At 50.7% G+C, this 12,467-nt stretch overlaps 1 protein-coding gene across 1 annotated transcript in view; it reads left to right on the top strand.

The window, feature by feature from the left end:
* The window catches only part of PRKCI (protein kinase C iota), a 54,462-nt gene that overhangs the window by 3,777 nt on the left and 38,218 nt on the right, over positions 1-12,467 (top strand). The window contains exon 2 of the mRNA XM_074190911.1: positions 11,759-11,880. Within this exon, the coding sequence (XP_074047012.1) occupies positions 11,759-11,880 (122 nt within the window). The remainder of the gene's footprint in view (positions 1-11,758; positions 11,881-12,467) is intronic.

Consider the following 12,467-nt stretch of genomic DNA (forward strand, 5'->3'; position numbering starts at 1 on the left):
TTACTTCAGTAATGGCATTAATGTCTCTGGGCTCTCCCAGGCCCATTGGACTCCTCTCTCTTGGTGATCTCACTTTTGGGCTTCTATGTGTTTGGAGGTGACTCTGATGTCCAGCCTTTGGCTCTCCCTCGGTACTTTCCCTTGAACTCTGTCCTGGGGCATCTCAAGCTTCATGTGACCTTCATTTCTGTGGTGGGCATCTCAGCCCTATGCATTCAGGCTTACCCCCCCTCCCCCCAGGATCCTTGTCTCTCTTGGTCAAACTCTGTCCTTGGCGAGCAGCTGGGGTTGCTCTGGCAGTCTGTTGATGACATTGCCTCCCACCTCTCGAAATTACACTCTATTACTTTTTATATAGATTTTGGAGTGCATGACCTGGGGCCCTTCAGCAATAGACTTAGGAAAGAAGGTCGTCCCCACAAGCTGAGCAGTCAAGAGTGTCCATGCCGCCTGTCTCGCCTTGAGGTGGGGACCCTCCCATGGGCTGGTGCCGAGGTTCCTAAGAGGCTTGCAGAGTTTGTAATTGGACCTGGTGCTTGGTGGGGACTTACCATCCTTCATCTGCTCCAGCACCCGTCGAGAAGAGGGCCCAGAGATGGCCTCGACAGCCGGGCAGAGCCCCCAAGGACGGCTGTGCTTAAGGTCTACTGCTCTAGGGTTTCAGCCTTTGTTTTGTCCACGTGTGTCTTGTCCACACTGGACCCTCCACAAGGCCTCAGCCCCCCAGATTCTTAGCCAAACTTTGTATGTCTTCCAGAAACCAACTCAGGGCTGCAACAAAAGAGAAATGCTTAATAGATGTTTATTGAATTGGATTTACAAACCCTTTTCCAAGCCTGTAATTACAAGAATGGGGAGAGAGTCCTCTATGGGGAGGCACTGCGACAGCCAAGGAGAGAAAACAAACAAACAGCGATGGGGCAGAGCTGTGGGATTCACAGTGGAGAGGCCTATGAGCTTAAAAAATAGTGGAAATGTCATGGAATGGATAAAAGTCGATCTTGGCCTTCTTCCCCCAGGCCATGGATTCAGAAGGTGGCCCTTGAGGTTCCCAAGGTGCCCCAGCCCCAGTACAACCCCAGTGGGTGGTTTTTACCTTGGATCTTGGGACTCCTGCAATCCTCCAATGTAGGGAACTCTGCATGCCCGTGCTGGTGTGTCTGGTGGGATCCCAGCTTCTTGCTGCCCCCTTCTGCAGCCGTGCCAGGGGCTTGCTCTCTATCCACGACTGCTCCCACGGCCTCACCCTCCTGTGACTGAGGAGCCAGATGGGGACTCCAAAAGGTCGTGGGGACCCTTGAGACCGGCCTGCCACACGAGACAAGGCACGGGCACCTCCTCACCCCACCCAGGGTCCTTGAGACTAGAGCCAAGCAGCAGGATCTCCTTCCTCTCCCTGCTGACCGAGCGCCTTCCCAGCAGGACTGATGGATCAGCACTTACCACACGGTCAGAATCAGCCGCCCCAGGTGCCTCTAGGATGGACAGAAGTGACTGCTGTGGGTGGGGGGTCTTCCAGCTGAGCTGCCCCTGCCTCTGCCCCCTCCCTAGGCTGTGGGGTCAGCTTCCTTTGGGACAGTGATGGGGGAGCCATGGGGTGCCATCCTCTCCTTGTACACATGAGAAAACTGCAGCCGGACCCCCGCTTCATTCTCTTCCATCAGGAGCCCTTCCCAGTCCCCTTCACTCAGACACACGTCTTCTTTGTTTCCCCCATGCTTGGCTCGGTGGAACGCCTGACCGGGTGACCAGCCGGAGGCCACCTAAGCAGCCGAGAGGGGCTTCCACCAGGGCCCTGGCCTTGGTCCCTCAGCAGTGCTGGGTCAGTCCAGGAGGCCGACTCTGGACAGCCTTGGGCACAGGCCCGGCCCGGGGTTGGGGACCCTTAGAGGAGAGCACCGGGTGTCCGGGCCAGGAGGCCCTCCAAGCTTCAGAATGGGTGGGGTGGATGGCCCGGGCTTGGCCGCTGGCAGGCCGCTCCCTCTCCACCCTGGCCCACAGCCTCTGACCTAGAGCTGGCTCAGCCGGACAAGGGGCCCTTTAACTCACACTCATCCTCTGCTGCCACAGTGTTTGATTTGGATGCGGTTATCTTGGGTGTGGGAGCTGTTTGAGGACAGGAAGTTCAAGACCACGCACAGATTTGGGAGGCTGGTTGAGAGGCAGTTGAGACAGTGAGGAGCCTGACCTGGGGTGGGTCCTGCCTCTGACCAGACCGCCAAGCTGCCCGGCCTCGCAGGGACCCTGACTCCCCTCCCCCATCCTCCGTGGCGCAGTGCAGAGGAGCGTGGGCCCTGAAAGCTTGCCCTTGAGAGTGTGGGTGGAGCCTCGAAGGAAGCTGGGGGGAGAGGGGTGGTCCCCTCATGTGTAAGGTGGGGAAAGGGTGGGAGGCAGGCTGTCCTCTGAGAGGCCGAGAGCCCCGGGGGGCGTCCCTTAGGAGAGAGTCCCAGCAGCGGCACCCAGGGCGGTTGTCACATTGTGGAGCGGCTTCCAGAAGTCCCCTTGGAGAAGGGCTGTGGGCTGGAACCCGGGGCCGGGCTGCCAGGGAAGAAGGGGAGTCTGAACCTAGGAGACCGGAAGCAATCGGGGCGTTCCGTGGGTTACGGGAGGTTGAGGAATGGCCCCTTGGCCAGTGGCTTGTCATGTTCTGGAGCTTGAGAGGGCCGATCCGGGAGTCACCCCAGCACTGTGATCGTGGAATCAGGGACCTGAAGGGGTCCAGTGGACGAGGGGACCGGCCTTGGGCCCACTCCCCACTAGGGTTTTCAAGCAGCCTGCCCTCGATTAGTGGAGGGGGGACCTGGCGCCCCTCTGATCTGGAAAAATCTGGCTCAAAAGCACCTCCCTCTGTTCTAGAGAAGCTCTATGGCAGATTTCCTTGTCTTTTTCTTGACATTATCCTATAGTTTCTTTCTATTTTTTTGCATTTCTGAATTCCAGATTTTTTCCTGTGTTATCTGTGGGTGCTACTGCAACACTCCCCTAAATTTCTATAATTTCTTAACGCTGAGCAGCAGTCTCAATGGGGAAGTCTCAGTGGGGAGGGGATTCCTGTAACTGTAAGAGTCCACCCCCCTCTCTCCCTTTCTGCTTCAGGCTTCTGCATCTTTTTGTGTGCTTTTGGATGATTGTGGAGCTGGTAGACGAGACTGACTGGAAAGGGGGATCGCTGGCTGGGGTGGGAGACAAAGGGTGGTGGGCCACCGACGGCGTCCACGGGTGTCCATCGTTCAGGTTACCCGAGGAACCAGAGCATTCTGGACCTTCTGGGAAGCCCTAAATGGAACAAACCGTTCTCTAATGGGACTCTGGGGCAGTGGAGAGGGAGGAGCAGCCTCCAGGTTCTTCTGACCGCGTCCGTGAGGCAGACTGTCTCCAAGACATTCAGCGGATGAACCGTTCTGCATTTGGAGAGAAGTTTAGGTTTAGGAGATGGTTTTCATGGAGTTCCATTAAAAAAAATAGCAGAACAGATGAGTATGTTCTCATTCAGAAATGTAGCTCATGAGTTGCTGCCTCTAGAAGTATTGGAGGGAATGGGGAAACCTCAAATTAAAATTTGTCGTGTTTTGTTCCATAAGGTTATATATTAAAATGGGTGATTTTAGGGAGCTTAGTGGCCAAGCACATTGGGATCTGTGGAAGGCCAATGATGACTGAAGGACAACCTGGGGGTGCTTCCTAGCCGAGGGAGGGTAGGGGGGACAATTTTTGTTAACATTCTGGTAACCGTACTTCCTTGTTATTTTCCTCTGGGAATTCTGAGTCTTTTATTTTCTGCAGCTTCAAGAGGCTGATGTGTTTTGTTTTTTGCAAGGCAATGGGGACTTGCCCAAGGTCACACAGCTAAATATTAAGCGTCTGAGGTTGAATTTGAACTCGGGTCCTCCTTACTGCAGGTCTGGTGCTCTGTACATCATCTAGCTGCCCCCGGTCCCTCATTCTCGAAAGGTCCCCCTTAGAGGTCTGAGCCACAAAGAAAGGGAGCCCCGCGGAGGAGTGAGCTGGCCGGCCTGCTGTGCCCTCATCAGACCCTTAGAAGCAGGATCTGGCGACGGGGAAGCGCCAGTGTACCCAGGGAGCTTGTTAAAGGGGCCTCTGAGATGGGGGTGCTGCTAGCTACCAGGGAGAGGTAGGGAGGCTACCTCTCTGGGGGGCTGGGTGCCCCGACTTTTAGTGGGCACCGAGGCATTTCTACTCACATCCCCCCAGTCCTCCCCAAGAAGAACTGAAGAGCTCCCTCTTTAGCCTCCTGCGCCAGAGTGCTTTCTGTTTTCTTTCTTTGTCAATTTTTCAAAGAACAATTTTTTTTTCTTTGCCCCATATTCCCAGCTGGGCCTTGTCCCGCGCTAACCTGGAGCACGTTGCCAGCAGGCTCAGTCCCCCTTCAATGGCTCACTGGAGGACAGGAATTTTGTGTTTCAAAGAGTCCATTCCTTCCCTCCTAGCTTTACGTGAAGGCTGATTGACAGTAGTTTTTCCCTTAAGTAGAAGAAAATGGAGGCGCTTCGGAGCCCCTTGAGGGGATGGACTGCTCTGGGCTTGGGGTGGTCGTGAGAGTCGATTCTTAGAAGAGTACCAGCACTTCTCTCTCCCGTTCTCTCTGCTTCTCTATCAGTCAAATAAGAGTTCTCCAGGTCCCTGCCCTGTGCCTGGTGGTGCCCTAGGCACCGGGACAATGGAGACAGGATTGAAACACTCATGGGTCACGCCATCTTTTAATTTATATTAATTTTAAATTTTGAGTTCTAAATTCTCTCTCTCTCCTGCTGCTCTCCTACCCTTTGGAGAAGACAAGCAGGTCAAAATGGACGCATAACCATGTTAATCAAGAGAGGTCCTGTAAGAAAATTTGAAGACCCTGGAAACATCCTTATCTGACTCATGAGTAGACAAATGATTTGTGAATAAATGAAGCAGAGAACAAAGTGAGTGGTTTTTTTTTTTTAGTTTTTGCAAGGTAATGGGGTTAAGTGGCTTGCCCAAGGCCACACAGTTTGGTAATTATTAAGTGTTTGAGGTCAAATTTGAACTCAGGTCCTCCTGACTCCAGAGCCGGGGCTCTAGCCACTGCGCCACCTAGCTGCCCTTAAAGTAGAGTTTTAAAGTTTTCATTCAAATAAAACAAATGTAACTGAGATCGGAAGAAAAGCAGAAAATTGGGGGGTAAGTCTATATCTCAACTATATTAAGAACTTGGGGAAAAAAATCTAAGAATTGGAGTCATTCCTCAATTGGAAATGGTCAAAGGAAATAAACTGGCAATTTTTGGATAAAGAGATCAAAGCAGTTTATAGTCATGAAGAATGTTCTAATTGATTAAAGAAATGTAAATTAAAACAACCTTGAGATATCCTTCTATACCTATCAGATTGACTGAAATGATTGAAAGGGAAAGCAGCAAATGTTGGAGGGGATGTAGAAAAATTGGGACAGTAATGAATTGTTGGTGGAATTGTGAACTGATCCAACCATTTTTGGAGAGCAATTTGGAATTATGCTCCAAAAGTTATTAAGCTTTGGTCCTTTGGTCCAATCACTACTTGGTCAAAGATGATTAAGGAAAAAGGAAGAGAAAACTGTTTTAAAAATATTTCTAGTAGTTCTCTTTGTGGTGGCAGAGAACTGGAAACTTGTGGGGATGCCTGTCGATTGGGGAATGGCTGACCATGTTGTGGTGTTTGATTGTGCTATAAGAAATGTTGAGTTCTGTGACCTTGGAAAAATATGGTTAGATTTGCATAAAATAATGAAGAAGAAAATGATCAGAACCAAGAGAAACAGCTAGATTCTAGGAATAGTTTTGAGTTAATATGTCACTTTGTGAGAACCTCTGAACGAAGAGGCTATCTACATGCAGAGAAAGGCTTGTTAAATAGTTGTATAGCATAATTTTACATAATATATATTTGTATCTCATGATAGGCATCTCTAGATCTGAGGAAGGAGAGGAAAGAAAAGAAATTTGCATGATAACTATTATATACTTACAAGAATATATAGTAGAGTTGCACTTTCATATGCATCTTTTTTTATTATACTCTTAGAGAAATGCTTGATTTATTCCATAAATTAAACAATAAGTAAAAATTTAAGAGGGCAAGCAGTGTATCTGTTATATACGTGAACTTATGCAAAACATTCCCATATTCAAGTTTCAAGAAAAAAACAAGAAAAAACAAGAAAGTGAAAAAAAAGTACGCTTCAGTTTGTTCTCCCTCTGGAAACATCTCATTTTTCAATGGTATTTGCTTCTGATGGAATACTATTACTATTGTGATATAAAAAATGACAAGCAGGATGGTTTTAGAAAAACCTGAAAAATTTGTGCAAAATGAAGTGAACAGAACATTGTACACAGGAAAAACAATATTATGTGCAAGACTTCGAGACTCTATCAAGATAATGCTCCAAGCCAGATTGACTGAAATGATTGAAGGGGAAAGCAACAAATGTTGGAGGGATGTAGTAAAATTGGGACAGTAATGCATTGTTGGTGGAATTATGAACTGATCCAACCATTTTGGAGAACAATTTGGAATTATGCTCCAAAAGTATTAAGCTTCCTATACCCTTTGGTCCAATATTACTACTTGGTCAAAGATGATTAAGGAAAAAGGAAGAAAAAACTCTTTTAAAAATATGTTTAGTAGTTCTCTTTGTGGTGGCAGAGAACTGGAAATTTGTGGGGATGCCTGTTTGATTGGGGGGAATGGCTGACCATGTTGGAAATGAAGTTTTTATCAGAGAGACTTGATATATGCATTTCTACCCCAGTTTCCTTCTAATTTTGGCTGCATTGGTTTTGTTTGTGCAAAACTTTTACTGTTCATGTAAATAATATCCATTTTACTTCCTGCGATCCTATCTCATTTAAATAGGTATAAGCTCTTCCCTTATCCGTTGATCTCACAGGTTAACCTTAACAGATAGATTACCAAGTATTTTATACTGTCTGCAGTTATTTTAAGGGAAATTTCTCTATCTGTCTCTTCCTATTGGACTTTGTTTCTAATATAGAGAAATGTTGATGATTTATGTGTCTTTTTTATTCTGCAACTTTGCTAAAGTAGTTGTTTCAACCAATTTTTTAGTTAATTCTTTATGGTTCTCTTGAGTATTCCATCATCTCATCTGCAAAAAGTAGTAGTTTTGTTTTTTCATCATCTATTTTTATTCTTGCCGTTTTTCCCTTGTCTTTGCGCTTCAGCTACCACTTGTAACACAGTATTGAATATTGGTGGTGATAATGTAATCTTGCCTTCCCCCCACTCTCCCCCCTTCCCCCACCGCCTTAATGAGAAGGCCTCTGGCCAGCTTGGGTGGGGAAGGCCTGACAGCTGGTCTGGGAGCTGCCCGCCGGTGCCCTTGTTTGTCCAGTGTGTGGCTTGTTTGTACAGAGCCGTATTTGCCCGTCTTCCTTGTAGGAGCTTAAGGACAGGAACTCTTCTCACCCCTCTGGTGTGCCCGCCCTGGGGAAGGGGGGAGAAGCGGGGCCACCTCTGCCACCTCTGCCTTGGATCCCAAAGGAGGACTGGAAGTCCTGGCCTCTGCCTCTCCCCGGTTTCTGTACCTTTCCCAGGGCCTGATGCTGTCCCAGATCCTGACCCCTGATGGCGAGGTTGCAAAGAGAAACGGAGGGGAGGAGAGCTGCCGGGGCACGGGCTGGGATCCTGGAGCCTCCTCCAGGTGGACTAAAGCTGATCCTTGGGAGCCCAGAGCTCCGTATAGTATTGTAACGTGTATTATGTGATATATATTGATGGATAGATGGACACACACACACACACACACACACACACACACACACACAATGTATAGATATAGTATGTTATCTTTGCAGCGGTGCCACAACCAAACTGCTGCAGATGTGCGCAGCCTCATGTTGACTTAGGAGCCGACCTGTTCCCAGGTCTGTGTCGTGTCGTGTTTATATCTACGTCGTGAAACGCTCCCCACGTGCACCTTTATCCACTCCCCTTGGCTCTTGGGGGAGTGTGACCTGAGGGAGCCGGCCCTGGGCCCCACGGAGTCCACCTGAGGATGTGGCGCATTGGAGGAGGGGGTTGGTGGCCCACCTTCTCTTCTTCCTGGCTTGGTCTGCGCCCTCCCCCAGGGAGCCCTCTTCACCCTGCTGGGTGTTGGGCAGTCCTTCCCGAACTGCAGTCTGGCCTTTGTGACTCAACCCGCGTCTGCCGCCTTGTATCGGTTTGATAGTCAGAGTTTCCTGGGCATCCACGTTGGTGATGCCTGTGAGAGAACGCCTCTCCTCCGGGAAGGAATCGCTGCCTCATGTCTATAGACTGATTCTGCAGAGCTTCCCATCCCCAGAGGGGAGTCATTCCCCTTTATTTGGGGGGTGCTCCTCCATCTTTTCTCAGACCTTTGAGGCCTGCTCTTCACACCAGCATCTGGGGGTTCCTGGCCCTCTGGGCCCCTCACAAGGGCCAGGCTGGATGGGCACCTGGCTCCGTGATGCTTGTGTTCCCCCCCCCCTTCCTCCCTCTGGTACCTGTCAATCATGATGAAGCTTCTCCCTCTCGGGTCCGTCTTGGAAGAAGGAAAGTAGCCAGGTAAGTCGAGCTGATGAACTTTGAGCCTGGCATAGTGAGGAGGATGGTGTGGTGGATGGGGCACTGGGGGGCAGCTCGGGAAGCCCTGGGTTTGGCTCCCCCTGGCTTCCTGTGGGACCCTGGCCAAGTCACTCCTCTTTGCCTTAATCCACCAGAGAAAGACATGGTGGGTCATGGACAGTCCTGGCTTGCTCTAGTCCACAGTCATGAGGAGCTGAACAGCAAAGGGAACTTGGGAGAACGAAGGTCCGGTTTGACTACTGGGGTTCTCCTCGAGGTCGGGCCGGCCTCTCTGGGACCTCCTGTGGAATGCGGGACTTGGGCAGCTTCCTTGTGAGCCCCTGCGGTTTAGAAGGGCACCTGGGCGTCCTGAGGACTCGGCCGGCTACTTGGAGTCTGAAGGCTGGAATTCAGGTTTGCCTCAGACCCAGGGTGACTCTGGCACGGCCTCAGCCTCTCAGCCATGGTGCCCTTAGCTCTCGTGGGATCGTGGATAAGATCAGATGAGATCACGTAAATATGATTGAATTGTGAGATATTGGTTCTATGCTGGAGAGCCGGCACCAATGTGGGGAGCCTGGCATTAGCTGTGTGTCTGGGCTTGGTGGGCGATATGATATGTTCCTGGATTTGTCCTCTTCCCATTTGGCACCAAGGGCCTCCTTCTGCCCTCTGCTCCCCATCATCTTCCCTCACCCTGCAGCCCCTTGCTTCTCCTGGGTCCATTTGCACCCTAGTCCAGATCCGGCTTCTTACACTTCCTAGCTGGGTGACCCTGGAAAAGTCACTTGAGCGCCGTCCGCCTCAGTTTCCTCATCCATAACATGGGGGTCTCCAGAGCCCCAGCTTTCGAGGGGTGTGTCAAGTGCTTTACAAATGTTAAGCGTATAAGCGCTGGCTATTTTTATTTCCCTTCACATCTTTGGAAGTTCTCATTGTTCTGCTTCCTTCCCTTGTTCCTTGCACTTTTTGTATTTATTGCTTTCCAGGAAATGATCGTGTTTCATTATAATTGGGGCATTCCACGATTGTTCAGCCTGCTCCCCTTCAGTGGGCACTCACTTTATTTGCCTTTTTTGTTTGCGCCGCTGCCACAAAACACTCTGTGACTCTTTGGATGTGCCCAGAAACTTGCTGCCCCTGACCCCACTGGGGACACGTGGTCCTTAGTGAGAGCCAGTTTTTCTCACATCCTTCTTGGGGGTTTCCAGAGCTTTGTAGTGTCCGGCAGCCTGCTCTTCAAGGCGCCCTTCTGGCTCAGTCTGGCTCCTTGACCCACAGGTGGAGGGAGTCTCCGCTGCACAATCCTGCTCCCTCCTTTCTTTCTCAAACCCCTTTCTCTTCCGCCTCCTGCGGGTCAGGGGTCCAAGGTCAGCTGCTAGAGACACCCGGGGCATTGGGCTTTTGTGGGAGCAGTTTCTCCGCACTTTAGTTCTGCTCCTGGGCCCGTGTGCATCACCCACTGAGGGAGCCGAGAGGCCCTCTCATCTTCCTTCTTGGCCTCAGCAGTTGGCCCCAGATTACACAGCAGCAACAAGAAGAAAAGCTTCGCAGTGTTCTAGGGGGGCACAAATGGAAAGAAGATCAATAGTGTCTGTACTAGGCTGTGTTTGGGATATTGGGGTCCGTTTGGGAATACGTCATTGCAAGAGCTTCAAGGAGATGTGTGATACTAAACAGCATGAGCAGCCAAGGCAGGTGTGGGGTCTCTTGTGTGAGCCTCCCAGTCACCCTGAGATGCAGCGGGTGATCCCGGGACCCTCAGGGAGGTCCAGTGATCGGTCCGAGGGCCTGTGATGGTGAGCAACAGAGCTGGGAGTGGGACCCACGGTCTCCCTCCTTGAAGGCCCTGCCCAGCCTTGGAGGTGTTCCCAAGGACGGCTTGGCCTACCCTGTCTGTGGGAGCAGCCTCCAGGGAGAGATGGGGGAGTGGCAGCTTGATTTGGTTCAAGGAAGAATTTTTTTTTTCCCATGTGAAGCTGTTAATGCTATTTTATTGGCTTGGGTCACTTGTGATAATAGAAAACAAAAAACAACAAATCATTTTCAAAGTCTGCATATAAGACATAATCAAAAACCCCATGTGTGAACAATGAATATACCTGTTTAGCACAACAAATGGGGCTCTTTGAACCAGTTTCTCCTTCATATTTCACTGCTGTCTATACATGCTAAGAGCTTATTTCAGCCAAATGGGTTCATTGGGGAGGTAGCATCGACTAGTGGACGGAGCACTGGCCTGGAATCAGGAGTTGTCACTCTACCACTAACTAGCTGGGAGAGCTTATACGAGTCCTTTACCCTCACTGGGGCTCACTTTCTAAGGAAGAATGCTCTAAGGTTACGCTGCCCGGCTCTGGAACCACCTACCTTAAGAAACACTGAGTTCCCCATCATTGGAAGTATTCAAATTCCATCAGGAATTTTTTGACTTTTTTGGGGGGGGGTTTCTGTAAGGCAAACGGTGTTAAGTGGCTTACCCAAGGCCACACAGCTTAGGTAATTATTAAGTGTCTGAGGCTGGATTTGAACCCGGGTACTCCTGACTCCAGGGCCGGTGCTTTATCCACTACGCCACCTAGCCGCCGCCCCCCCCCCCCCCCCCCCCCCCCCCCCCCAGGAATTGTTTGAATAATAACAGACTTTTAGATAGCCCTTTAAGGTTACCTAGCTGGTACAATCAGATCTTCACAATAATTCAGAGAGGAAGGTACTGTGTGTGGTTAATCTAGTTTTACAGATGAGGAAACTGAGGCAGACTGAGATCACAGGGTCACACAGCTTGTGTCTGAGACCTGAACTCAGGCCTTTCTGATTTCAAATCTACTGACCTATTTACTGTCCCACCAAAAGAATAGAGGGCCCTTTCAGGCCTAAGAACCTACAGTTCTATAAAACTTTTTTCCCCAAAGGGGTTAAGTGACTTGCTCAAGGTCACACAGCCAGGCAATTAGTAAGTTTCTGAGGTCACACTTGAACTCCGGTCCTCCTGACTTGGCCCGGCGCTGCCCTGAATCTCTAAAGGTTTTATTATATCCCTACAGCACTAAAAGTACAAAGGGCTCGTTGCTCTTACGGGTTGTTTATTCACGATTACTCCTGGAACGGGGCCCTCCAGCGCTCATCCAGCGCTCAGTCCTGCCATCCGCCTGCCGATTTTCAGACCCCTTTCTTTTTCTCCTCAGGGACATCATGATCACACACTTTGAACCCTCCATCTCCTTTGAGGGACTCTGCAGCGAGGTTCGAGACATGTGCTCCTTTGATAACGAACAGCTATTCACCATGAAATGGATAGACGAGGAAGGTGAGTCCAGTCCGAGGGCCACCCGGGCCAGCCCGCCGGGGGCACAGGAAGAGGCGGAGCACGGGGCGTGCTCGGAGCGCCCCCCCATGGGGAGATGACCCCTGCCCGAGGTAGATGAGATGGGGAAGAGAAGAGGGACCCCTCTGGTAAGAGGGCACGGTCTGGGGGCCAGGAAAGAAGAGGCCCGATAATCGAGTGAGAAGCCAGATAGGTGGTGAGGGGTGAAAAAGGGGAAGGGGAGCCTTAAAGGGGGGCCTTTTCCAGGCTGTGGGAGACATGAGGCTGTCTGCAGGCAGGAGGGAGTGACCAGTAAAGAGGGGAGGGGGCTGTGGGGTTGACCATGCTTTAGGCGTGGACCCGTGGCAGTCCATCCCTGCTCGGGTGGAGGGGTCCTCTCCAGGCTGGGCAGAGGGTGACAGCTCCAAGGCCACACCCTGACCTGTAGCAGGCTCGGATGGGTGCGTGTGTGGTGGCGGGGGGTGGGTTTCACAGGCTGCTCCGAGCTATTCACTGAAGAAAATACTTAAGGGCAGCAAGGTGGCGATGGGGTGGGGCAGCTGGGTGCCACAGTGGACAGAGCACCGGCC

Source organism: Macrotis lagotis, chromosome 6 (genome assembly GCF_037893015.1).
Source record: "Macrotis lagotis isolate mMagLag1 chromosome 6, bilby.v1.9.chrom.fasta, whole genome shotgun sequence".
Classification (NCBI taxonomy): domain Eukaryota; kingdom Metazoa; phylum Chordata; class Mammalia; order Peramelemorphia; family Peramelidae; genus Macrotis; species Macrotis lagotis.